Raw genomic sequence first — 24,663 nt, forward strand, 5'->3', positions numbered from 1 at the left:
TTCACCTCACGATTATAGACCAATATCTATTTCCAGCCCATACTATATGTGATACTTCCTCCCACCTACTTCCTGAAGGACTTCACTTCATCCTTCCAGTTTCTCCATCTCCAATGTATCTGCTCTGATGATGAGATTTCCCACACCAGCACTTTGAAATGAACAGGAAGATAGACACAAAAAGTGTCAGTAAACTTGGCGTGTCAGACAGCAACTCTGGAGAAAATAAATAGGCGATGTTTCGTGTTGAGACCCGTCTGAAAAAGGCTCCTGACCAGAAAAACGTCGCCCATCCTTTTTCTCTAGTGACCCGCTGAGTTATTCCAGCACTTTGTGTCTCTCTTTGATAAAAACTGCATCTGCAGTTCCTTGTTTCTACATTTTGTCTGCTTCATTGCAAAATCTTTGCAACGCGTGCCTATTTTGAAATTCTCTTCCTCTCTCCAGCAGGAGGTCTACAAAGCCCTACCTCTCTGCTCCCCCTCCGTGATTCCTACAGTCTGAAGAATGATCCCAACCCAAAACATGATCCATCCTTCTTCTCCGTAGATGCTGCCTGATCCGCTGAGTTACTCCAGCACTTTGTGCCTCTTTTTGGTTAAAAAAATATAGCATCTGCAGTTCCTTGTTTCTACAACAACTATTTATGGTTTATTCCTTTCACTTCTGCTCTCACTCCATCTCCTCCCACAAAGAGCAGGATTTGGTGTTTCCTTGTTGTCACCCACCACCTCACCAGTCACCACATCCAACATATCTTAATTGCCAAGGTAGACAAAAGTGCTGGAGAAACTCAGCAGGTGCAGCAGCATCTATGGAGCGAAGGAAATAGGCAACGTTTCGGGCCGAAACGTTGCCTATTTCCTTTGCTCCATAGATGCTGCTGCACCCGCTGAGTTTCTCCAGCACTTTTGTCTACCTTCGATTTTCCAGCATCTGCAGTTCCTTCTTAAACACTTAATATCTCTTGAGGACAAATTTCAACAAAATATTGAAGATACAAATACTGGGATAATGAAGCAAATCTGAAATGTAAACAGAAGATACTGGAATCTTCAGTCAATCTATGAAGAGGGAGCCCATTGTTTATTCATTAGACTGGTGTGCAGTCTGCCTGATCAACCTCTGATAGACCCACAAAACAGCAATAATGAAGTCACAAGAGACTACAGATGCTGGAATCCTGAGCAAAAACAAACCAGCATTGCTAGGCAGAATCTGTGGAGGTAAATGAATCGACGATGTTTTGGGTCAGGTTCTTCTTCAGACTAACGGAGTAGAGAAGCGAAAGAGGTGCTGGGAGGGATGGGGTAAGAACTGACAAGAGAATGAAGTTGTTAAGGATGAAAATCATCGAGGAGATGGGAAAGTGATGCAAGTCCTTGGAAATTATAGGCTACCAATTTTTCTAAGTCTTGCTATATCTTCCATATCATTCTTCTCCTGAATCGCAAATATTCTATCCTTTGAAATAAGCCTGTTATTATGATTGTTTATATTTAAATGAACAAATATCACCTGCTTTCACCGTTGGCCTGGTGTCACTGTTTGAACATGTCAAAGTCTCAGCCACTTTGAATGGCATTTTAACTTCATTCCCAGATCCTCTCAACAGAACCCTGTTTAGTTTAATTTAGATTAGTTTAGTTTAGTTTAGTTGATTGTCAGGTTTTATCAAGGTTCAGTGAAAAGCTTTGTGGCATGCTAACCGGTCAGCGGAAAGACTATACAAGAATACAATCAAGCCATCCTCAGTGTACAGATACATGTTAACGGGAATAATGTTTAGTGCAAGATAAAGTCCAATTAAAGATAATCCGAGGGTCTTCAATCAGGTAGATGGTAACTCAGAACTGCTCTCTAGTTGTTGGTAAAGAAGTTCAGTTGTCTGATAACAGCTGAGAAGAAACCGTCCATGAATCTGGAGGTGTGCGTTTTCACACTTCTGTAACTCTTGCCTGATGGGAGAGGGGAGAAGAGGGAATGGCCAGGGTGCGACTCATCCTTGATTAATTATGCTGCTGACCTTGGCGAGACTGTGTAAAGTGCAAATGGAGTCAATGGAAGGGAGATTAGTTTGGGCAATGGTCAGGGTTACATCCACAATTCTCTGCAATTTCTTGCAGTCTTGGATGGAGCTGTTCCCAAGCCATGTTGTCATGCATCCCGATAAAATGCTTTCTACGTCCCAAAGTTTGCCCAAGTATCATTGCATTTTCGAACAAAATAGACATCCAAAATATTACACTATTTCCCCCTTTTGGTAACTCATGAATCGTTTACAACCATTCCTGTTTTAAGTCAGTTGTTGAAGTGGTATTACCATGATGGCGTGAGAGGGGATCTTATAGAAACAAATAGAATTATAAAAGGACTGGACAAGCTAGATGCAGGAAAATTGTTCCCTATGTTGGGGAGTCCAGATTCTAAGAATAAAAGGGAGATGAGAAAAAACGTTTTCACCCAGGGAGTTGTGAATTTGTGGAATTCTCTGCTACAGAAAGCAGTAGAGGCCAATTCACTGGATGAATTTAAAAGAGTTTTAGTGGCCTCTCCCACTTGGCGATTATTTAGGCGACATATCAGGGTCGCCAAAAGATTTTGAACATTTTGTAATCCAGCGGTGACAAAAAAATGTTGCGACAGTTGAGGAAACACATTACGTCGTCACGCCACGCCACACCGCTTCACCGCCGCGTTACTCCGCGTCACGCCGCGCCAGACCGCTTCACCGCCGCGTTACTCCGCATCACACCGCTTCACCGCCGCGTTACTCCGCGTCACGCCACGCCACACCGCTTCACCGCCGCGTTACTCCGCGTCATGCCGCGCCAGACCGCTTCACCGCCGCGTTACTCCGCATCACACCGCTTCACCGCCGCGTTACTCCGCGTCACGCCGCGCCACACCGCTTCACCGCCGCGTTACTCCGCGTCATGCCGCGCCAGACCGCTTCACCGCCGCGTTACTCCGCATCACACCGCTTCACCGCCGCGTTACTCCGCGTCACGCCGCGCCACACCGCTTCACCGCCGTGTTACTCCGCGTCACGCCGCGCCACACCGCTTCACCGCCGCGTTACTCCGCGTCACGCCGCGCCACACCGCTTCACCGCCGCGTTACTCCGCGTCACGCCGCATCACACCGCTTCACCGCTGCGTTACTCCGCATCACGCCGCATCACACCGCTTCACCGCTGCGTTACTCCGCATCACGCCGCGCCACACCGCTTCACCGCCGCGTTACTCCGCGTCACGCCATGCCAGACCGCTTCACCGCCGCGTTACTCCGCATCACGCCGCGCCACACCGCTTCACCGCCGCGTTACTCCGCATCACGCCGCATCACACCGCTTCACTGCCGCGTTACTCCGCATCACGCCGCGCCACACCGCTTCACTGCCGCGTTACTCCGCATCACGCCGCGCCACACCGCTTCACCGCCGCGTTACTCCACATCACGCCGCATCACTTTTTCGGTGACCTGATACGTCAGTCAATGATGCCGGCAGTCGCCACAAAAAATCGCCAGGTGGGACAGGCCCTTTAGATAGAGCTCTAGGGGCTAGCAGAATCAAGGCATAAGGGGAGAAGGCAGGCACGGGTTACTGATTGTGGATGATCAGCCATGATCACAATGAATGGCGGTGCTGGCTCGAAGGGCCAAATGGCCTCCTCCTGCACCTATTTTCTATGTTTCTAAGACTATTTTAAATGACATAGACTGTTGAAGGACCATTATCAATGAAAGCTCTTTGACATAAAGCGACTTAAGTGCGGAGCATGTGTAAGAGGCATGGCCTGCAGTTATACACGTACAGTAATGAGGACCATAACAAACGTTATAGAGCATTACGGGACAGCACATTAACAACATCATTTATCTAGCACCTTTTATATGGAAGAATGTTACAAGCCACATCCCAAATGTATTATCCAAAAAGAAAATCACCTTATAAGGTGACATTAGAAAAGACAGCCAGAAACGTTGTCAGACAGCGAGGCTTTAAGGAGTGGTTTTTTTTAAAGGAGGAGAATTTCAGTGCTTATATACCTTGGCACCTGAGGCTTTAGCTCCCCAGTGGTGCTACAATTCAGGTCAAAGGAATTCATGAGTGAGAACGTGTCAGAAGGATACAGACCAGGGAGAAATTAGAGATCGAGAGCGTGGAGACGATTGTTAGAAAACAAGAACTTTGAACCATTGGCATAGTTTAAGCCGGTGCAATGTTGATCAGCGCCCACAGGGGTGGTGGGTTAATAGGACTTGGATCCAAGAATAAATGGAATTAGATTCTGTATAACGAGTGTTTTTTCAGATCTGATATGCATTGTACAAGTTCTTGATGTCAGCCTCCTGATGGGGACACTGGAGAGAGAGAGAGGAAGACAGGTTATTCTTGCATAGCAGTGCGTAACTGTCAATGACACTTGGTGGAAATTTTATGTGGAGGAGTCAATGAGAAAAAGATAGTGTCCTTGTTTATTTACATAGAGTTTCTGAAGCTAGTGATTGATTCTGGCCATGGTTTCACAGCTGGTAGCAACCATCTTGCATGTTCTACACACAGCATGACACAACAAATAGTCTTTAAGTGACATCCAGATGGTGAACATTTGCTAGCTCCTAGGCAACAGATATGTGAAGACAGACTGATATTCCCACATACATGCTCTGCTCTTAAGATTAGAAAAAGGGAGCCTCAGCTGATTATTTATCTCTTCCGTTCATAGACCATAGAAAAGTACAGCATATAAACAGGCCCTTCGGCCCACAATGTTTACGCTGGACATGATGCCAAGATAAACTCATCTCATCTACCTGCACAAGATTCATATCTCACCGTTTCCCGCATATCCATGTGTCTACTTAAAGCCTCAAATGCCACAAAAACCTCTTAAACAGAGTTAAGATCGAGGGGCAGCACAGCAGTAGAATTGCTGCTTTACGACAGCAGAGACCTGGGTTTGATCCTGACTATGGGTGCTATCTTTATGGAGTTTGTACACCTTCTCTGTGAACAACTGTGTTTTATATGGGTCCTTAGGTTTCCTCCCACAATCCAAAGAAAGGCAGGTTTGAAGGTTAAGTGGTTTCTGTAAAATGTCCCTCGTGTGTAGGATAGAAGTAGAATACGGGTGCGTGCTGGTCAGCACAGCCTCGGTGAGCCGAAGGTCCTGTTTCCATGCTGAATCTCTGGAGTAAACAGAGTGACATAATAGTTGCTTGCTGCCATCCTTTTAATATCAAACGGCTTGACCAATGCCAGGGAACAACCACACCGAATCAGTTCGGAACCAAGTGCAGAAGCCCAAGGAACTTGCAACTCACAGAGAAAAGAGAAGATATTAGAAAATAAATTAAATGTTTTGGATTGGAAAAAAACATCCAAAAATTATATTTCTTTAAATCTTAAAATGCACATGAGGCAAAATAAATCAATGGTCTGGGTTTTTGTAACAAGTATTGCAGGTCTAAATGTGTGTTTTCTTGACTTTTGTTCATTGATTTGGAAGGAGAAGCAGTGGGAAAAATGCAGGCCAGAGCTCAGCGTTCTCTGAAGATGTCAGTGCCATGTTTTCCAATTGCCCCGATGATCAAGGGACGCCTGCCCCAGGAAGTAAAGGGAAAGGAAGTGAAGAGGTCGTTCAGCCAAGGTACAGTAATCATTTCCTCATCAGTAGAGCCTTTTGTTTTCTCACCTCTTTGACACTTTCACTTAAAAAAATTGAATGTTGGGAGAATGGCTCGGTAGACAGAAGAGCGGCACGGTGGCGCAGCGGTAGAGTTGCTGCCTTACAGAGTTTGCAGCTCCAGAGACGCGGGAGACCCGGGTTCGATCCCGACCACGGGTGCCGTCTGTACAGATCCTGTGCGTTCTCCATGCGACAGCAAGAATTTCCTCCAAGATCTTCGGTTTCCTCCCACACTCTAAAGACGTCCAGGTTTGTAGGATAATTGACTTGGTGTACGTGTAAATTGTCCCCAGCATGTATAGGATAGTTTTAATGTGCGGGGATCACTGGTCGGAGCAGACCCGGTGGGCCGAAGGGCCTGCTTCTGCACTGTATCTCTTGGCTAAACTAAACTAGAACCAAGTGTTGGTAAATCTTCAGAAATACATCAAAAGCTGGAGTAACACAGTGGGTCAGACAGCATCTCTGGAGAAAAGGAAAAGGTGACCTTTCACAGAGTGCTGGAGTAACACAGTGGGTCAGACAGCATCTCTGGTGAAAAGGAATAGGTGACCTTTCAGGTTGAAACCCTTCTTCAGACTGACTGACAGAGGGTCTGAAGAAGGGTCTCGCCACAAAACATCACCTATTCCTTTTCTCCAGAGATGCTGTCTGACCTGCTGAGTTACTCCAGCTTTTTGTATCTATCTTTGGTATAAACCACAGTTCCTTCCTACACAGTGTTGGTAAATGCTGCTTGCAAAATGTCATCACAGCTTGGTGCCATTCTAATGGGATTAGTATAAATAGATATTTGATGTTCAGAGTGGATGTGGTGGGCTGAAGGGTCTGAGTTTCTGCGCTGTATGACTCTAATGGATGGTATAGTTGAGCACGAAGATAAAAATGCTGGAATAATTCAACGGGACAGGCAGCATCACTGGAGAAAACATCCTGCCTTTTTACCTCTGACAATTGACAGCAAACCCGACTGAAAATGAGGGATATTTTCTGCGTCGAGTTGAATAAGTAGTCTTTGCATTTTTCCGATGGATGCAATTTCTAAGCACAAGATTACCCAATACTTGACACCAAACCGATCTGATAATTTCCATTTCTCTTCATGGTCTTAGAAAAATTGATATATTCCTGAGCTCCAGAGATCAAACATCAGTGGAGCAGTGTAAACCATCCTTTTGTGACTTTATCTGACATGTGACAGTGATGTTGGGTGCAGGAAGTCATGAATAGAGCAAATGTAAAATACCATTTAAAAAAAAGATACAATGATGTGAAATGTTCACAAAAACCGCCTCAGATTTGTCCATGATTTCACCCCAGGGGAGAGGGAACTAACACAGGGACAAGAACACAGAGCAGATTTGAAGAATGTCTTCAAATAATTCTAATAAATACTCTCTGCTGTCAGCTTAACATTTATAAAAAGTCATTTGAACTACAAGCACTGGCACCTCCTTGGTGTGAAACAGAGCAATCACATAGTGATCTTTACATGTCACACCTATGGCCTAACCCAGCTGGCAATGTACTGACTTCTCTTTTGATTTTGGATCATGAATTTGAAGCCTTCCACTTCATCTTGGGAATTTAAATTCCATTAATGAAATAAATCTCAAAATGGTTCAATTGTGCTTTTATTGTCACATGGTCTGCCGGTCCTTATCACTCAATGCTCCCTTGCAGCCCACATGTATTTCCCACAAAAATAATTGGATGAGTATCAGAGATAAGATTCCCCACTGCTAGCTGACACCAACTAATGCAGATTAAGGCAAGGTCTACCTTGACATGATTAAATCCGAAGAGACCATGGTCAGAATAAGCAAAGCTTTTGTTATATGTACCTCATTGTGCATTTAACAAGAACTGTGATAACAAAGTCAATCGAAACAAAGTTTTATATTTCTAAATAATCGTCACATTTTAAATTGCCTGGCAAGCGTTGATAGCATACTGAGTAAACGGGTACTTCTGAGAACTGGTGTGTTACTGCAATGCTGAAGATACATCATTAAGTAACCATACATTCTCATAAGGTCATAAGTGATAGGAGTAGATTTAGATCATTCGGCCCATCAAGTCTACTCCACCATTCAATCATGGCTGATCTATCTCTCCCTCTTAACCCCATTCTCCTGCCTTCTCTCCATAATCTCTGACACCTGTACTAATCAAGAATCTATCTATCTCTGCCTTAAAAAATATCCGCTGACTTGGCCTGTATAGCCTTCTGTGGCAAAGAATTCCACAGATTCACTACCCTCTGACTAAAGAAATTTCTCCTCGTCTCCTTCCTAAAAGAACGTCCTTTAATTCTTAGGCTATGTCCTCTAGTCCTGCACTGCCCCACCAGAGGAAACATTCTCTCCACATCCACTCCATCCAAACCTTTCACTACTCTGTGCGTTTCAATGAAGTCTCCCCTCCTTCTTGTAAACGTCAGCAAGTACAGGCCCAGTGACAAACGCTCATCATAGATTAACCTACTCATTCCTGGGGTCATTTTTGTAAACCTCCTCTGGACCCTCTCCAGAGCAAGCACATCCTTCCTCAGATACGGTGCCCAAAATTGCTCACAATATTCTAAATGCGGCCTGACCAGCGACTTATAGAGCCTCAGCATTACATCCCTGTTTTTGTATACAAGCCGCCTTGAAATAAATGCTAACATTGAGTTTGTTTTCTTTGAGGGGTTGACAATATTCTTCTTTAGATAGCAGCGGTAGGAACCAGCAGCAACGCATGTTTGTTATGTTGGGTTATGCAGGTTGTCATGGGGCTGATGTTATGAGGCATTATGGGGGGCTCATACACTATCCAGCATTCTGGCAAGTATTTCAGGATTGGTATGCAGGAGCGCTTTCCACTGGTATTTAGTTTGGTTTAGTTTGGTTTGGAGATACGGCATGGAAACATGACCTTCAGCCCACCAAGTCTAGGGCATCCATTGATCACCTATGCACACTATTTCTATGTTATCCCATTTTCCCATCCATTCCCTACACATTAGAGGGATTTTGTTTTACAGAGGCCAAGTAACCTACAAACCTGCATGTCTTTGGGATGTGGGAGGAAACTGGAGCACCCTGAGGAAACTCCAGAGTTATAGGGAAAACATGTAAACGTCATACGGACAGCATCCAAAGTCAGGTTCGAACGTGGGTCTCTGGCGCAGTAAAACAGCAGCTCCTCAAACTGTACTATTGTTCTACCCCACACTGTAGTCTTCGTCTACTTTCCAGACCTCCTTTAAAATTCATTTAACTGACGCAAAACTCTTCCACTCCCTCAAGACTATCTTGAATTAAGGGGAATTGATAACTATGCTCCTTGAAGATGGTGTTTCTCACCTGGACAATAACTTTTATATTGTGTTTTCAGGCTGAAACCAACTTGCACAGCCGATGATGATCCTCATGCAAACAGCTTCAACAACCCGGCCTATTTTGTACTCGAGGGACTCTCTTACTCCCACACTGGAACGGGCTGTCAGGAAAATCCAGGGAACCCGGTGTCGAAACCTATCCCAAGGAATAAAACGCACCCTCTTCCTCCAACGCCAATGGAGAAGCCTAAGGAGTACTCACTCCGACATCTAATCAACGAAGGTGCTTCCTCTGAGCATGAAGGCCCTTATGATCAAAACCAACACATGTTCCACAAAATGATGGAGGTGGAAATGCAGAACAATCCCCTCTATGCCAGTTCTGAAGACGTGTGGAGTAAATCAGCCCAAGCTGCCACGGTCAAGGTGGGGCAAGAGAGGCTGAAGAACACGGCACCAGTTAGGGACCTCATTGACTTCAAATCTCGCACGGCAGGCCCGAGAATCAAGCCCCCAGTGGCGGCGAAGAACATGCCACAGGCTTCCCTGATCAGCGAGGTCAGAGACAAGATCAGCGACAGGAGGTCAGAGGAACATTCTGTGGGCCCCACGGCAAAGTCATTGAGTGATAAGGACCGGCAGACCAACAGAAGCGAGCTACCCATTCCAGTTCGTGAACGTCCGGCCAAAAGCCCCCGACTGCCGGCGAGAAACAAAGCGCCCGAGGTTCAACCTCGACCCGTACGGGCTGATCACGGGCACCTGAATGTACCTCCACCACTGCCCGTCAAGAGCAGGACCATGGAGTTTGGGGTAGGATTGGAATCAAGCACGATATTACCCACTGAATCTGTCTTCCATCCAGACCCAAATTTATATAACATTTAGAAATTAAAATGTAACTCCACAAATAACTTGTGGATGTGTGTGCTTCCCCAGATAGTACTAACATGCAAAACAATTTGGCCAGCCATAGAACCATTCAGCGTGGAAACAGGCCCTTCGGACCAACCTGCCCACGCCAACACACATGCCCCATCCACACTAGTCCCAACTGCCTGTGTTTAGCCCATATCCCTTTAAACCACTCCTTTCCTTGTACCTGTCTAAATGTTTCTTAAACGTTGCAATAGTACCTGCCTCAATTACCTCCTCCGGCAGTTTGTTCCATACACCTACCCTCCTTTTTGTAAAAAAGTTACCCCTCAGGTTCCTATTAAATCCTTCTGCCTTCACCTAAACCTATGTCCTCTGGTTCTCGATTCCCCTACTCTGGACAAAAGATTCTGTGCATTCATCTGATCTATTTGCCTCATGATTTTGTGCACCTCGAGAGCATCACCCTTTATCCTCTTGCACTCCAAGGAATAAAGTCCTAGTCTGCTCAACGTCTCCTTGTAGCTCAAGCTCTCGAATCCTGGCAACATCCTTGTAAATCTTCTCTGTACCCTTTTCAGTCTCTAATTTGAGATCAATTGAAGATCACAGTAGGATAATGATGTCGTGGGAAAGCCATCAAATCACTGGGTTAATCCAGAAATCTGGACTAATGGCTCAAACTTTGCTGCAGTAGTTGGGGAATTATAAATGTAATGATATCAATCTAGAATCAAGTTCCTAGAATCAGGTAAATTACAATTGCACACTTGGGTTGTTGTAAAAGGTCACCAACATACCTGGGCTATCTGACGCAGATAAGGTTGACTCATAAGATGTCCTTTGAGTAGCTGAGTAACCCAGTGAGTAGGTGAACATGCCGGCCCTGCCAGCAACGCCCACATCGTGTGAATGAAGAAGCAAAATTATCAACAACTCAGATGCAGCAAATTAACTCAAAGGTGCTGGCTGGAGAGAAGTCACATTATGCAGCCTTGTTATCCCTGGTCACTACATGATGCGCATGTGTCTACGTGCATGACTTGTGTGTGTAAGTGTGTGTGTGCATGCACGTTTGTATAGGTGTGTGTGTGCATTTGTGTACTTGTAGTGTGCGTTTGTGTGTGCATGCACCTAGTGTGTGTGTGTGTGTAAATGTGTGTATCTGGCAAATTGTTTTAAATGTCAATCAATCTCTACATAACCACGTGAGAAACAAAATGCTGGAGTAACTCAGTGGGACAAGCATCATCTCTGGAGAGAAGGAATGGGTGACATTTCGGATCGAGACCCTTCTTCAGACCCTTCTCTCGACCCGAAACTTCACCCATACCTTCTCTCCAGAGGTCCCGCTGAGTTACTCCAGCATTTTGTGTCTATCTTCGGTTTAAACCAGCATCAGCAGTTACTTCCGCTACATAACGACGTGTTTGAATATGTTTTTTGTTTGTTAATTTTTAATATAACTCATTCTTTTTTCATTCCCTTTATCAAAACATGGAACCAGGAGCACTGCTGGAGTGCTGCATTGTCTGTTTATGTCTGCCAATACTCAGATGACACAATGACCTCCTGGCCTCTTAGGTTGAGGCAGAAAATTCCATGACATTGGTTTAAAAACTATTAGGCAATTATTGAAGCCTGAAGAAGGGTCTCAACCCGAAACGTTACCCATTCCTTCTCTCCAGAGATGCTGGCAGACCCCCTGAGTTACTTCAGCCATTTATGTCCATCTGGGTATTTTTAATATCCAACGATATTTAGCCCTTAACCAGCTTCACTAGATTATTTGTGCAGGATCTTGATCTCACGGTCTCCATCACAGGAGAGAGACTATCGACCGATGTCCATTATAAACCGATTGACTGCTACAGCTATTGCCTACTCCCAATTCCTCTATCTACACTGCATCTGCGCCCAAGATGAGGTGTTACATACCACGACATCCGAGATGTTCTCATTCCTTAGGGAATGGGGGTTCCGTTCTTCCATCATATATGAGGCCCTCACAGGTGTCTCCTCGGTACCCCGCAGCTCCACTCTTCCTCCTTCTCCCCCCAGTTGTAACGGGGTCAGAGTCCTTCTCAAGGTCCCCGACAATCCTTTCAGCTGAGGCACAAGTTCACTTGCACTAACCTCATCTCCTGTATCCGCCGTTCCTGGTGTGCCCTATAAATATCGGCGAGACCAAGCGCAGGCTCGGAGATCGTTTCGCTGATCACCTCCGCGCAGTCTGCCTGAACCTACCTGATCTCCCGGTTGCTCAACACTTCAACTCGCCCTTCCATTCCCACACTGGCCTTTCTGTCCAGGGCCTCCTCCATCGTCAGAGTGAGTCAAAACACTAACTGGAGGCACAAAACCTCATATTTCAGTTGGGCTGCTTGCACTCCAGCAGTGTCAATTCCTATTGAAGGGCCTGTCTCCACGCTGCATCACTCAATGACTCTGTGGTGAGAATATCACAGAGTAAATGCTATTATTTCTCAATATACATCAGAGAGGTTGCTTCCTGAACCATTTTCATTAATCAATGACCAAAATTAATTGATTCTGTAAAGTGGTGAAAAAAAATAGCACTTTAGTGTGGTGACATTTTGCTAACAACTGGACTGGATAATCTTAAATTTAAGCATCTGCTCCCAAGATTAGGCTTTCCATTCTAGGACATCCGAGAAGTCCTCTTTTTCTAGTAAACATGGGTTCCCCCACCTGGTGTCAGAGATAGATCCCACTCCTGCATCTCCTCTGTGTCCCATAGTCCCCTTCCCCCCAGACTGAACAACGACAGGTATCTTCAGTATAAACCAGCATCTGCAGTTCCTTTCTACACATTTTATCTGCTCCACTGTGAAATCTCCTCTTCTTATGTCTACTTTGAAGAAGTTCTCCTCTTCTCTCCGACAGGAGTTCTACTGTCTGAAGAACCCAACCCAAACCCTACAGCAGTCCGACCCAAAACATCGCCCATTCCTTTTCTCCAGAGATGCTGCCTGACCTGTTGAGCCAGCAATTTTTAGTCTATCTTCAGAACAAAGCTAGAGATCCCCAGGTCATCATTTACAAACCCCCCCCCCCCCCCTCCCCCCACCTGCTTCTTTCCACCTCCACCTGCCCTCTGTCCTATCTGGAAAAAAATTGCCTGCGGGTCGGATGTTTTTGGGTTACGGGCTGTAGGTTGCCGACCCCTGATCCAAATCATTGATGTATATTGTAAATAGCTGCGGTCCCAGCACCGAGCCTTGCGGTACTCCACTAGTCACTGCCTGCCATTCTGAAAGGGACCCGTTAATCCCTACTCTTTGTTTCCTGTCTGCCAACCACTTCTCTATCCATGTCAGCACTCTACCCCCAATACCATGTGCCCTAATTTTGCCCACTAATCTCCTATGTGGGATCTTATCAAATGCTTTCTGAAAGTCCCGGTACACTACATCCACTGGCTCTCCCTTGCCCATTTCCCTTTGCAGGCTGGTGTCAGGCTGTGAGTAGGTGTGAAGTGTTGGTTGGGGAGGGGGGGAGGAGGTATCGGGGTTAAGTTCCTGTTTATCGAACCTGCAGTAGAACTCGTTCAGGTCGTTGGTCAGCTAACGATTGTCCAAGGAGCGGGGGATTTTCCTCTTGTAGCTGGTGATTTCTTGCAAGCCCTTCCAAACTGAAGAATCACCAGCTGAGAACTTGCTCCTCAACCTTTCCTTGGCAGCTCTAATTCCTCTTCTCAGCTTGTACTTGGCCTGCCTGTAAAGGTCTGCATCCCCGCTCCTGTAGGCCTCATCTTTAGACTAGCGGAGCTGTCTGAGTTCTGCTGTAAACCAGGGCTTGGCGTTGTTCAACCTGACCCGGGTCCGAGTGGGAATGCAACTGTCCTCACAAAAGCCAACAGTGTCTGTAAACATAGAAAACATAGAAATTAGGTGCAGGAGTAGGCCATTCGGCCCTTCGAGCCTGCACCGCCATTCAATATGATCATGGCTGATCATCCAACTCAGTATCCCGTACCTGCCTTCTCTCCATACCCTCTGATCCCCTTAGCCACAAGGGCCACATCTAACTCCCTCTTAAATATAGCCAATGAACTGGCCTCGACTACCCTCTGTGGCAGAGAGTTCCAGAGATTCATTGAGGCTTGTGGTTGCTTCCCTGAACACATTCCAATCAGTGCAGTCAAAGCAGGATTGTAGGTTTTCAATGGCCACCTTTTCGTTGTTCTGTCCATAGGCTTAGCAGATTTTAGTTTTTGGCTGTAGGTCGGAATAAGGTGAACTAAACAATGATCAGATAGACCCAGAGCCACCGGGGATCAGAGCGATATTCGTTCTTGATTGAAGTGTAACAGTGATCGAGTGTTCTCGCCCCTCTGGTGGGGCAGGTAACATGAAGTCTGTACTTTGGAAGGTCTCAGCTGAGGTTCGCCTTGTTAAAGTTCCCCAAAACAATGACCATGGAGTCCGGGAAGTCACCCTCTACCCTGATTACCTGGTCAGCGATTACTTGGATAACTAGAATATATATATCAAGCAATTCAAGAAGGAACTGCAGATGCTGGAAAATCGAAGGTAGACAAAATTGCTAGAGAAACTCAGCGGGTATGGCAGCATCTATGGAGTGAAGGAAATAGGCAACGTTTCAGGCCAAAACCCGTCTTCAGACTGATATCAAGCTGCTGATCTTCAACTTTAGCTTGTCATTCAATTTATCATCCCTTCGAAACTCATTGTCAAGCTCAAGGATTGGAGATCTGCTCCTCCCTCTGCAACTGGATTCTCAGCTTCCTCATCAGAAGACCGTAATAAGCACAGATTGGCAACAACGTCTCCTCACTGATCATCAGCACAGGGGCACGTCAGTTCTGTCTCTCACTCATGTTAACTCACCTGCCCACTGTCATGCCCCAGACTATGTTGCAGGTACCACTCCATCATCGCCTTTAAACCACGAATGATACCACCATCGTGGGATGATGACAAGTCAGAGTACAGGAAGAAGATCAACAAAGTGGTTGAGTGATGCCAGGACAACAATCTTGCTCTCAACATTAGAAAGACCAAGGAACTGATTGTTAAACTCATCAAGAGGAATCGAATATAGGAGCAAAGAGGTCCTTCTGCAGTTGTACAGAGCCCTAGTGAGACCACACCTGGAGTATTGTGTGCAGTTTTGGTCCCCTAATTTGAGGAAGGACATTCTTGCTATTGAGGGAGTGCAGCGGAGGTTTACAAGGTTAATTCCCGGGATGGCGGGACTGTCATATGCTGAGAGAATGGAGCAGCTGGGTTTGTAAACTCTGGAATTTAGAAGGATGAGAGGGTATCTCATTGAAACATATAAGATTGTTAAGGGCTTGGACACGCTAGAGGCAGGTAACATGTTCCCGATGTTGGGGGAGTCCAGAAGCCACAGTTTAAGAATAAGGAGTAAGCCATTTAGAACGGAGACAAGGAAACACTTTTTCTCACAGAGAGTGGTGAGTCTGTGGAATTCTCTGCCTCAGAGGGCGGTGGAGGCAGGTTCTCTGGATGCTTTCAAGAGAGAGCTAGATAGGGCTCTTGAAGATAGCGGAGTCAGGGAATATGGGGAGAAGGCAGGAACGGGGTACTGATTGGGGATGATCAGCCATGATCACATTGAATGGCGGTGCTGACCCAAATGGCCGAATGGCCTACTCCTGCACCTATTGTCTATTGTCTATTGTTTATTAACTTCAGGATGGGAAAGCTGAGGGACCCTGCACCTGCCTTCATTGTTCCTGGCAGTCTCCATCTCTGCTGAGTTGTCATGGCCCCAGTACATTGATGCATTATGAAGAAAGCTAACCAATGGCTCTTTTCTCAGAAGATTGACGATTTTCGGCATTGCTAACAAATACAAATTTGCTATCAAACTTCCGCAGACGGTGGAGACTTCATGGCCTGGGTTCAGTCATTCAAACACTTAAGAATGAAGGAGGCTGCAGAAAGCGGTGAACATTGCTCAGTCCTTCATGGATATTGATCTCCCCATTGTCGATGGGAAGCACTGTCTCAAGAACGCAGCTATTATCATCAAAGACTCATGCTGATCTGGCCCAGCTCTCATCTTACTGCTACCATTGGGAAGAAGGCACAGGAGTGCCTTCTACGTTCAATAGCATTTCCTTCCCATCAACTATTGGACTCTTAAACTATCCTGCACAACCCTAACCACTACCCTACCTCAGCGCCAAACCATTATGCATTTTGCACAACCAGCATTGTTCTATGTATGAAGATAGACACAGAAAGCTGGAGTAACTCAGCGGGTCAGACAGCATCTCTGAAGAAAATTAATAGGTGACGTTTTGGGTCGAGACCTGAAACGTCACCTACTCTGTTTCTCCAGAGATGCTGTCACCTATTCCTTTTCTCCAGAGATGTATCATCAGTTTGAACCAGAATCTGCAGTTCCTTCCTACAAATTGTCTTGCAATATTAAGGTGTGATTTACTTAGAATGATGTAATTTACTGTATATTTGTTTGTTGCTGTTGCATTCGAACGTGCCAGTAAAGCTACCACAGGGAAGAATGTCATTGGTCCAGTTCAAGCACGGTGCAAATCTCTATACTTATAAAACTCTGATCTTGGATGTGTGTATTTGTGCGATGTTCATGTGCGTTTCACATCTCCTCGAAAACACAACGCGCTAACGGTGAAATTTTTACATATTCCGATAGAGATTTACGCCGTGATGTCAAAACTCGCCTTAACTGAAAATGTTGTGCATTATTTCTCGAGTTATTTATGAAAATGTTCAAAAATGTCACACTGGCTCTGCTCCTCGCGGCCTGCTGCCCTATGTTCCATGCGCAGCGAGTGACGTCACCCCCTCCCCCCCAGTTCTTTAAAAGACACAGAAAGAACGAGCAAGTGTGCTCTGTACTGCAGCTCCCGAACGCTTCCGAGGTCCCACGCGCTGCACGCTCACGCCTCGGCTCAGGTTTCCAGAAAACTCCCGAGCTTTCTCTCGGCTCCTCGGTCGCCTCTTCTCTCTCCCCCCCAGGCTCTCTCTCCCCCCTTCCCGGGCTCTCTCCCCCCCCACCCCCGGCCTCTCTTTCACCACCCCCCAGGGCCTCTCTTCCACCCCCCTCCCCCCCACCTCTCCCCCCTCGCCCCTCCCCCCCTATCCCTCCCTCCCCTCCCCTTCCTCCCTCTTCTCTCCCCCCTCCTCCCCCTCCCCCTTTCCCCCACACCCTCCTCACCCCCCTCTCCCACCCTCCCTCGCCCTCTCACCCCCCCTCCCCGCCCTCCCCCCCTCCCCCTCCTTGTCTGTGTGGGGGGTGGTTAGTGTGTGTGTGATGCCGTCCCCTCAACGCGCCCCCCCCGCAACCGCGCATTGAGAGGACGGGACCCGATGGGTCCCACTTGGTCTAGTGACAAATAAACATCCTTAACTCTCCAGATCTCTTTACCCTGACAGTGCTTAGAAAACCTCGGCAATATTGTTTGAAGCATAAACCAAAAACCATCACCAGTATTTGTATGCAAAAAGTAAGTTACTTTTATGAAATGTTAATCTTTCTTCTTCCAGTAAATTATAAATATGTTTCCTTGTCTCTTTTAGACTTCTGAGAACCGAAACAGTTCTTGTATCATCTCAGATTTTCTGAACCACTTGGGCTTGGAGAAGTATGAAACTGGTCTGATTGAGAATGGATGGGATAACTTGGAATTCTGGAGGTAATGACTTTGAAAACACCAATGGTTCAATGGTGCTTTTATGTGTGAAGTGCAAATGCACAGTGAAATTATTTTCTTACAAATATTCCAGTAGAGCATTGCCATATCCAAGCACATCCCTGTTAGGAAGTGTACACAAATAGCCCACTGATCCCGCATGCAATAATAGTGTCATGTTTTGGCAACATTTTCAGAGTCCACTCCGTGCTCTAGTTTTTATCACGTTGCCCATTTGGGGTGAGCCCCAGACTTCTGCCGGTCCTGTCCAGGAAACTTGCAATTTCCCGGTGATCCTGAGGTCATCCAGTTGCCTCTCCAGTGCCCCAACACGGACCTTCAGGAGCTGAGCCTGGACACACTTTCCACCGCTGTAGCAGCCAGGGGCACCATCAGTGTCCCTGACCTCCCACATGCTGCAAGCATCACACTGACTCGGCTACCTGTCAGTTCTTCACTGCCTCTCACCCTCTCCAACCTTTGGCATAGTCTCCTCCCTCAGCCTCCTCGCCGAAGACTCTCGAGCCAAAGACTCACACTTTTCTCACAAGGCACTTCCCTCGACAAGGTCGTTCCCGATAGGCCTCTCCCCTGGAGAAAACCTGGCTTAAATTCGCTGATAAATTGACTAATTCGCTAATTTACCAATTTGCTAATTAAATCCCTCAGCCAATCCCTGCACTCACTCCTTCACCTGCCGCTCCTCTGCCGACCTTGAAGGCATGTGTTGCAGGCTGGTCCCCACCAGTTTTTTTCTGTGCACCAGCACATGGTCTCTTCAATACTGGCATTCAGTCATGAAACTTGGGATGAGGATATCCCTCACCCACCAGCTTCATAGAACAGAGAATGGTCCAGTACAGGAACAGGTCCTGTGGCCTACAATGTCTGTGCCGAACATGATGCCAAGACAAATCCTTATCTGCCTGGACATGATCCATATCCCTCCATTCCCTACATATCCATGCGCCTATCAAAAAACACCAGTATCATATCTAGCTCAACCACCACACATGCCAGCACTTTCCAGGCCCCCACAATCTCCTGTGTATATAACTTATCCTTCACACCTCCTTTAAACTTAATTCCTCTGACATTAAACCTATGCCCATTTGTCTTTGATATCCCATCCTGCAGGTTGTGGACATTCATATCTTGTCACATCTCGTAGGTTAATAGGGTTCTGTAAGTTGTCTCTAGTGAGTGGGGTAGATCGAGTGTATATGTGATCGGTGGTCGGTGCGGACTCGGTGGGCTGAATGGCCCATTTCCATGCAGTTTCCACACATACGGAACACCATCATGCCATAAATATTGGGCTCAACATGTTTTGAAGAATAAATGGCGATGTTGACCCACGGGGCGTTTTCATTGCAATGAAGCGTGGACTCCCTCCCTCGCCTTTGAAACGCCTCTGGCCTCACCCCAACTCCAATCAGCCATTTCACTGAGCATCTAATACCGGGAAGGGTTCTTATTTCCTCTCTCCCTCTGCAGGCCTGGCTGAGGCACACAGATACGTGATATCTGCCGATCTATATTGAAGGTCATGGGGTTTGTGTGGTGTGATCAATACAAGCAGTTGAGGAATAATATTGCAAGAATGGTTTTAATTTTACTGAAGATGTCTGCAGTTGAAAATCATTAACACAATCTCTTCCCTCGCTCAGCGATATCACCGATGATGATCTACGAGAAGCGGGTGTTACTGATGCCACTCACAGGAAGACCCTACTGGAACAAACATCACAAAACAAGCTTTGAAGATGGTGCAGTGATGAAGGAAGGGGACCACCGGTTACATTTTGTTGACTATTACATTTTGTTTTGGAACAAACAAAAAAAAACATTTGATGATATATTGAACCAGACCACATCTTAATTGTTCTTTAAGATGGTTGGGAGGAACTGAGTGTCTATAAGTGAATGGAAGTTGTTGTATATAAATCCAGCAGGGGATGTCCTGGCAAAATAGCAATGCATTTGCCAATTTAGTGCTGGATAGGGAAGATCCTCTCCTTGATATTTCCTGCCCCAATGATATCTGGAAGCTGACCCAGGATTGGGAGAAGGGATTGTCTAAACTGGGAACCACACTCTTGAGAATCAGTGGAGGTTGGCATGTCGTAGAGGTGAAAGTGCAGGACATTTGCACCCCTCATGGGTGCAGTAATAATTCTGCAAATAACCATGACTCCTAAAGGCCGTGTTTAGAAATTAAGAGTTCCCATTCTTCACAAGCTAAACAGCAAGTTGTACAACAAGAAATTCCTGCTTAGAAGTATAAGACCTATCAGATAACCACAGGTATTCAGAATGTATGCGTTGCCGGTGGAAATATGGGGACCAACACCGATTTAAACCTTCCTGTGCAGAAATGAGCATCACAAACCAGGCATCTCTCCATAGTCTCAGAAGGGACCACTAAGCAGGCTGCCACTAAAAGAAAGGTCGGGTTGATTACAATTGATTGTAGTATTGATTTGGATATAAGGTCGCATTCTTTGCCTGGGATATTGGAGCTTCAAGTATCTACTTTAATATCTGGAAAAGAAATCAAGTCCGCAAGAGAAGAAGTGCAGAATATGCCATTTTGTATTACATCACAGTTTCTTTGATCTTTCAAGCGAGTCACACAAACCTTGCAAAACCTTCAGCTGCTCGTTACTGCAGTACTGACCTCGTATGAAAGCTCAACTCATGGGAACTTGTTGAGTTTCCCAGATCTTGTGGGCGAGAAGCTTTCACACAGCACAAGCCAAGTTATTGCGATTCCGTGATGATTTTTATAGAACTCACTCATTGTTAACTGCACAGAATTCCCCTTATCAAATCATGGAAATCTGTGATTTCATTTTCTTAAACACACTGGAGTCCAATTGACTGAACGTTCATCAGTTCATAAGGTGCTAGGATCAGAGTTAGGCCATTCGTCCATCAACTCTACTAACGTCACTCAATCATTTCCCTCCCAACTCCATTCTCCTGCCTCTGCCCCATAACCCCTGACACCGTACTGATCAAGAATCTGTCAATCCCCGCCTTAAAAATACCATTGATTTGGCCTCTAAAGGCATCTGTGGCAATGAAGAGAACCTGAGCAGCACCTTAGAGCTAGATATTCAATATTCAGGAGGGATAAACAGAAAGGGAAAGGAGGTGGGGTAGCGTTGCTGGTTAGAGAGCAGATTAATGCAATAGAAAGGAAGGACATTAGCTTTGAGGATGTGGAATCGATATGGGTAGAGCTGCGAAACACTAAGGGGCAGAAAACTCTAGTGGGAGTTGTGTACAGGCCACCTAACAGTAGTAGTGGAGTTGGGGATGGCATCAAACAGGAAATTAGAAATGCGTGCAACAAAGGTAAAACAGTTATAATGGGTGACTTCAATCTACATATAGATTGGGTGAATCAAATTGGCAAGGGTGCTGTAGAAGAGGATTTCTTGGAATGTATGCGGGATAGGTTTCTAAACCAACATGTAGAGGAACCAACGAGAGAGCAGGCTATTCTAGATTGGGTATTGAGTAATGAGGAAGGGTTAGTTAGCAGTCTTGTTGTGCGTGGTCCCTTGGGCAAGAGTGACCATAATATGGTTGAGTTCTCCATTAGGATGGAGAGTGACATTGTTAAGTCAGAAACAAGGGTCCTGAACTTAAAGAAAGCTAACTTTGAGGGTATGAGACGTGAATTGGCCAAGATAGACTGGCAATTGATTCTTAATGGGTTGACGGGGGATATGCAAGGGAAGGCATTTAAAGACTGCATGGATGAACTACAACAATTGTTCATCCCAATTGGAAAAAAAATTAATCAGGGAAGGTAGTGCATCTGTGGATAACAAGGGAAATCAGGGATAGTATCAAAACAAAAGATGAAGCATACAAATTAGCCAGAAAAAGCAGCCTACCAGAGGACTGGGAGAAATTCAGAATCCAGCAGAGGAGGACAAAGGGCTTAATTAGGAAAGGGAAAATAGATTATGAAAGAATACTGGCAGGGAACATAAAAACTGACTGCAAAAGCTTTTATAGATATGTGAAGAGAAAAAGATTAGTTAAAACAAATGTAGGTCCCTTGCAGTCAGAAACAGGTGAATTGATCATGGGGAACAAGGACATGGCAGACCAATTGAATAACTACTTTGGTTCTGTCTTCACTAAGGAAGACATAAATAATCTGCCGGAAATAGCAGGGGACCGGGGGTCAAATGAGATGGAGGAACTGAGTGAAATCCAGGTTAGCCGGGAAGTGGTGTTAGGTAAATTGAATGGATTAAAGGCTGATAAATCCCCAGGGCCCAGATAGGCTGCATCCCAGAGTACTTAAGGAAGTAGCCCCAGAAATAGTGGATGCATTAGTGATAATTTTTCAAAACTTTAGATTCAGGAGTAGTTCCTGAGGATTGGAGGGTAGCTAATGTAACCCCACTTTTTAAAAAGGAAGGGAGAGAGAAAATGGGGAATTACAGACCAGTTAGTCTAACGTCGGTAGTGGGGAAACTGCTAGAATCAGTTATTAAAGATTGGATAGCAGCACATTTGGAAGGTGGTGAAATCATTGGACAAAGTCAGCATGGATTTATGAAAGGTAAATCATGTCTGACGAATCTTATAGAATTTTTCGAGGATGTAACTAGTAGAGTGGATAAGGGAGAACCAGTGGATGTGTTATATCTGGACTTTCAGAAGGCTTTCGACAAGGTCCCACATAAGAGATTAGTATACAAACTTAAAGCACACAGGTATTGGGGGTTCAGTATTGATGTGGATAGAGAACTGGCTGGCAGACAGGAAGCAAAGAGTAGGAGTAAACGGGTCCTTTTCACAATGGCAGGCAGTGACTAGTGGGGTACCGCAAGGCTCAGTGCTGGGACCCCAGCTATTTACTATATATATTAATGATTTGGACGAGGGAATTGAATGCAACATCTCCAAGTTTGCGGATGACACGAAGCTGGGGGGCAGTGTTAGCTGTGAGGAGGATGCTAGGAGGCTGCAAGGTGACTTGGATAGGCTGGGTGAGTGGGCAAATGCATGGCAGGTGCAGTATAATGTGGATGAATGTGAGGTTATCCACTTTGGTGGCAAAAACAGGAAAGTAAACTATTATCTGAATGGTGGCCGATTAGGAAAGGGGGAGATGCAACGAGACCTGGGGGTCATGGTACACCAGTCATTAAAAGTAGGCATGCAGGTGCAGCAGGCAGTGAAGAAGGCGTTAGCATTCATAGCAAAAGGATTTGAGTAAAGGAGCAGGGAGGTTCTACTGCAGTTGTACAGGGTCTTGGTGAGACCACACCTGGAGTATTGCGTACAGTTTTGGTCTCCTAATCTGAGGAAAGACATTCTTTCCATAGAGGGAGTGCAGAGAAGGTTCATCAGACTGATTCCTGGGATGTCAGGACTTTCATATGAAGAAAGACTGGATAGACTCGGTTTGTACTCGCTAGAATTTAGAAGATTGAGGGGGGATCTTATAGAAACTTACAAAATTCTTAAGGGGTTGGACAGGCTAGATGCAGGAAGATTGTTTCCGATGTTGGGGAAGTCCAGAACAAGGGGTCACAGTTTAAGGATAAGGGGGAAATCTTTTAGGACCGAGATGAGGAAAACATTTTTCACACAGAGAGTGGTGAATCTCTGGAATTCTCTGCCACAGAAGGTAGTTGAGTCCAGTTCGTTGGCTATATTTAAGAGGGAGTTAGATGTGGCCCTTGTGGCTAAAGGGATCAGGGGGGTATGGAGAGAAGGCAGGTACAGGATACTGAGTTGGATGATCAGCCATGATCATATTGAATGGTGGTGCAGGCTCGAAGGGCCGAATGGCCTACTCCTGCACCTATTTTCTAGTGTGTTTGGTTCATGGACATCAGTTACTGGCATATTCTTATTGTTTTATACCATTCTGTTATATTCTGGACCATATTGGTGTGATTTTCAGGAATTGCTGCAGTGTGCTAAAATGAACATTAATGTCAATGTGGGTACAATAACTGTACTACATGTACTAATTCAAACTTTAATGTCTCACTCACCCCTTACATTCAAATTGAATTTTTGCTTTTGTTTGAGTTTTTCAAAGCATTTCCTTCCAGCAAACAAAAGGGCAGCACGGTGGCGCTGCGGTAGAGTTGCTGCCTTACAGCTCGAGAGACCCGGGTTTAATCCTGACTACGGGTGCTGTCTGTACGGAGTTTGTACGTTCTCCCTGTGACCACGTGGGCTTTCTCCGGGTGCTCCAGTTTCCTCCCACACTCCAAAGACGTAGGTTAATCGGCTTCTGTAAATTGCATATTGTCCCTGGTGTGCAGAATGGTGCTGGTATATGGGATGATCAGCGGGCGGCACAGACTGGGTTGGCCACAGGGCCTGTTTCCACGCTGTATCTCTGAAGGCTAAAGTAAAGTCTAAAAGCCAAGGTCACTGTCAGAACTTGCTCAGATGCCTAAATATTTCCTGTGATCTTACATGCGGCTGCACATTCCTTGTGAGGGTGCCTCTGATCTGACAGCTTTATCATAAAACAGTCAATCTGCACCCAGGCAGTATCTAAGGGACTGAATCCTACACCCCACTTAGATCATCAATTGATCTTACTGCCATTACAGTCAATGGAATTAGACCAAGGACAGCTCCAGACCAAGCATGGGGATTCTGTCTGCTATGCTGTGCTCGTGAATTCCGCAAAGGTATATGAAAAAGTTGTTGAATTATATTGAAGATAGATGCAAAATGCTGGAGTAACTCAGCGGATCAGGCAGCATCTCAGGAGAAAAGGAATAGGTGATATTTCGGACTGAGAGTCAGGGGAAAAGGGAAAGGATACAAATAACATATGAATGAAAGGTATGAAAGAACGAACCAAAGCCAGTTGCAGACAAGAAAGGGAATTTCCAAAGATTTATACAAACTGAGGTTACTCAATCCCTTTGAGGTTGCAATGAAACGCAGAGCGTAGCCGTGCAACATAGTGAGCTGTACGGAATCACGGGCATCGGAGCAGAATCTTACCAGAGTCTTAGAGCTGGACCTTTGTAAACTTGTGTTTGATCATTTTATTTTGGAAGTATCTG

At 45.7% G+C, this 24,663-nt stretch overlaps 1 protein-coding gene across 1 annotated transcript in view; it reads left to right on the forward strand.

The window, feature by feature from the left end:
* LOC116979417 (phosphatidylinositol 3,4,5-trisphosphate 5-phosphatase 2-like) overlaps window positions 1–20,016 on the forward strand; it is a 139,673-nt gene extending 119,657 nt beyond the window's left edge. The window contains exons 26-29 of the mRNA XM_033030980.1: window positions 5,517–5,657; window positions 9,078–9,834; window positions 17,475–17,590; window positions 19,258–20,016. Of these exons, the coding sequence (XP_032886871.1) occupies window positions 5,517–5,657; window positions 9,078–9,834; window positions 17,475–17,590; window positions 19,258–19,351 (1,108 nt within the window). The 3' untranslated portion in view covers window positions 19,352–20,016. The remainder of the gene's footprint in view (window positions 1–5,516; window positions 5,658–9,077; window positions 9,835–17,474; window positions 17,591–19,257) is intronic.
* The last annotated feature ends 4,647 nt before the right edge of the window (window positions 20,017–24,663 follow it).

Source organism: Amblyraja radiata, chromosome 12 (genome assembly GCF_010909765.2).
Source record: "Amblyraja radiata isolate CabotCenter1 chromosome 12, sAmbRad1.1.pri, whole genome shotgun sequence".
NCBI lineage: Eukaryota > Metazoa > Chordata > Chondrichthyes > Rajiformes > Rajidae > Amblyraja > Amblyraja radiata.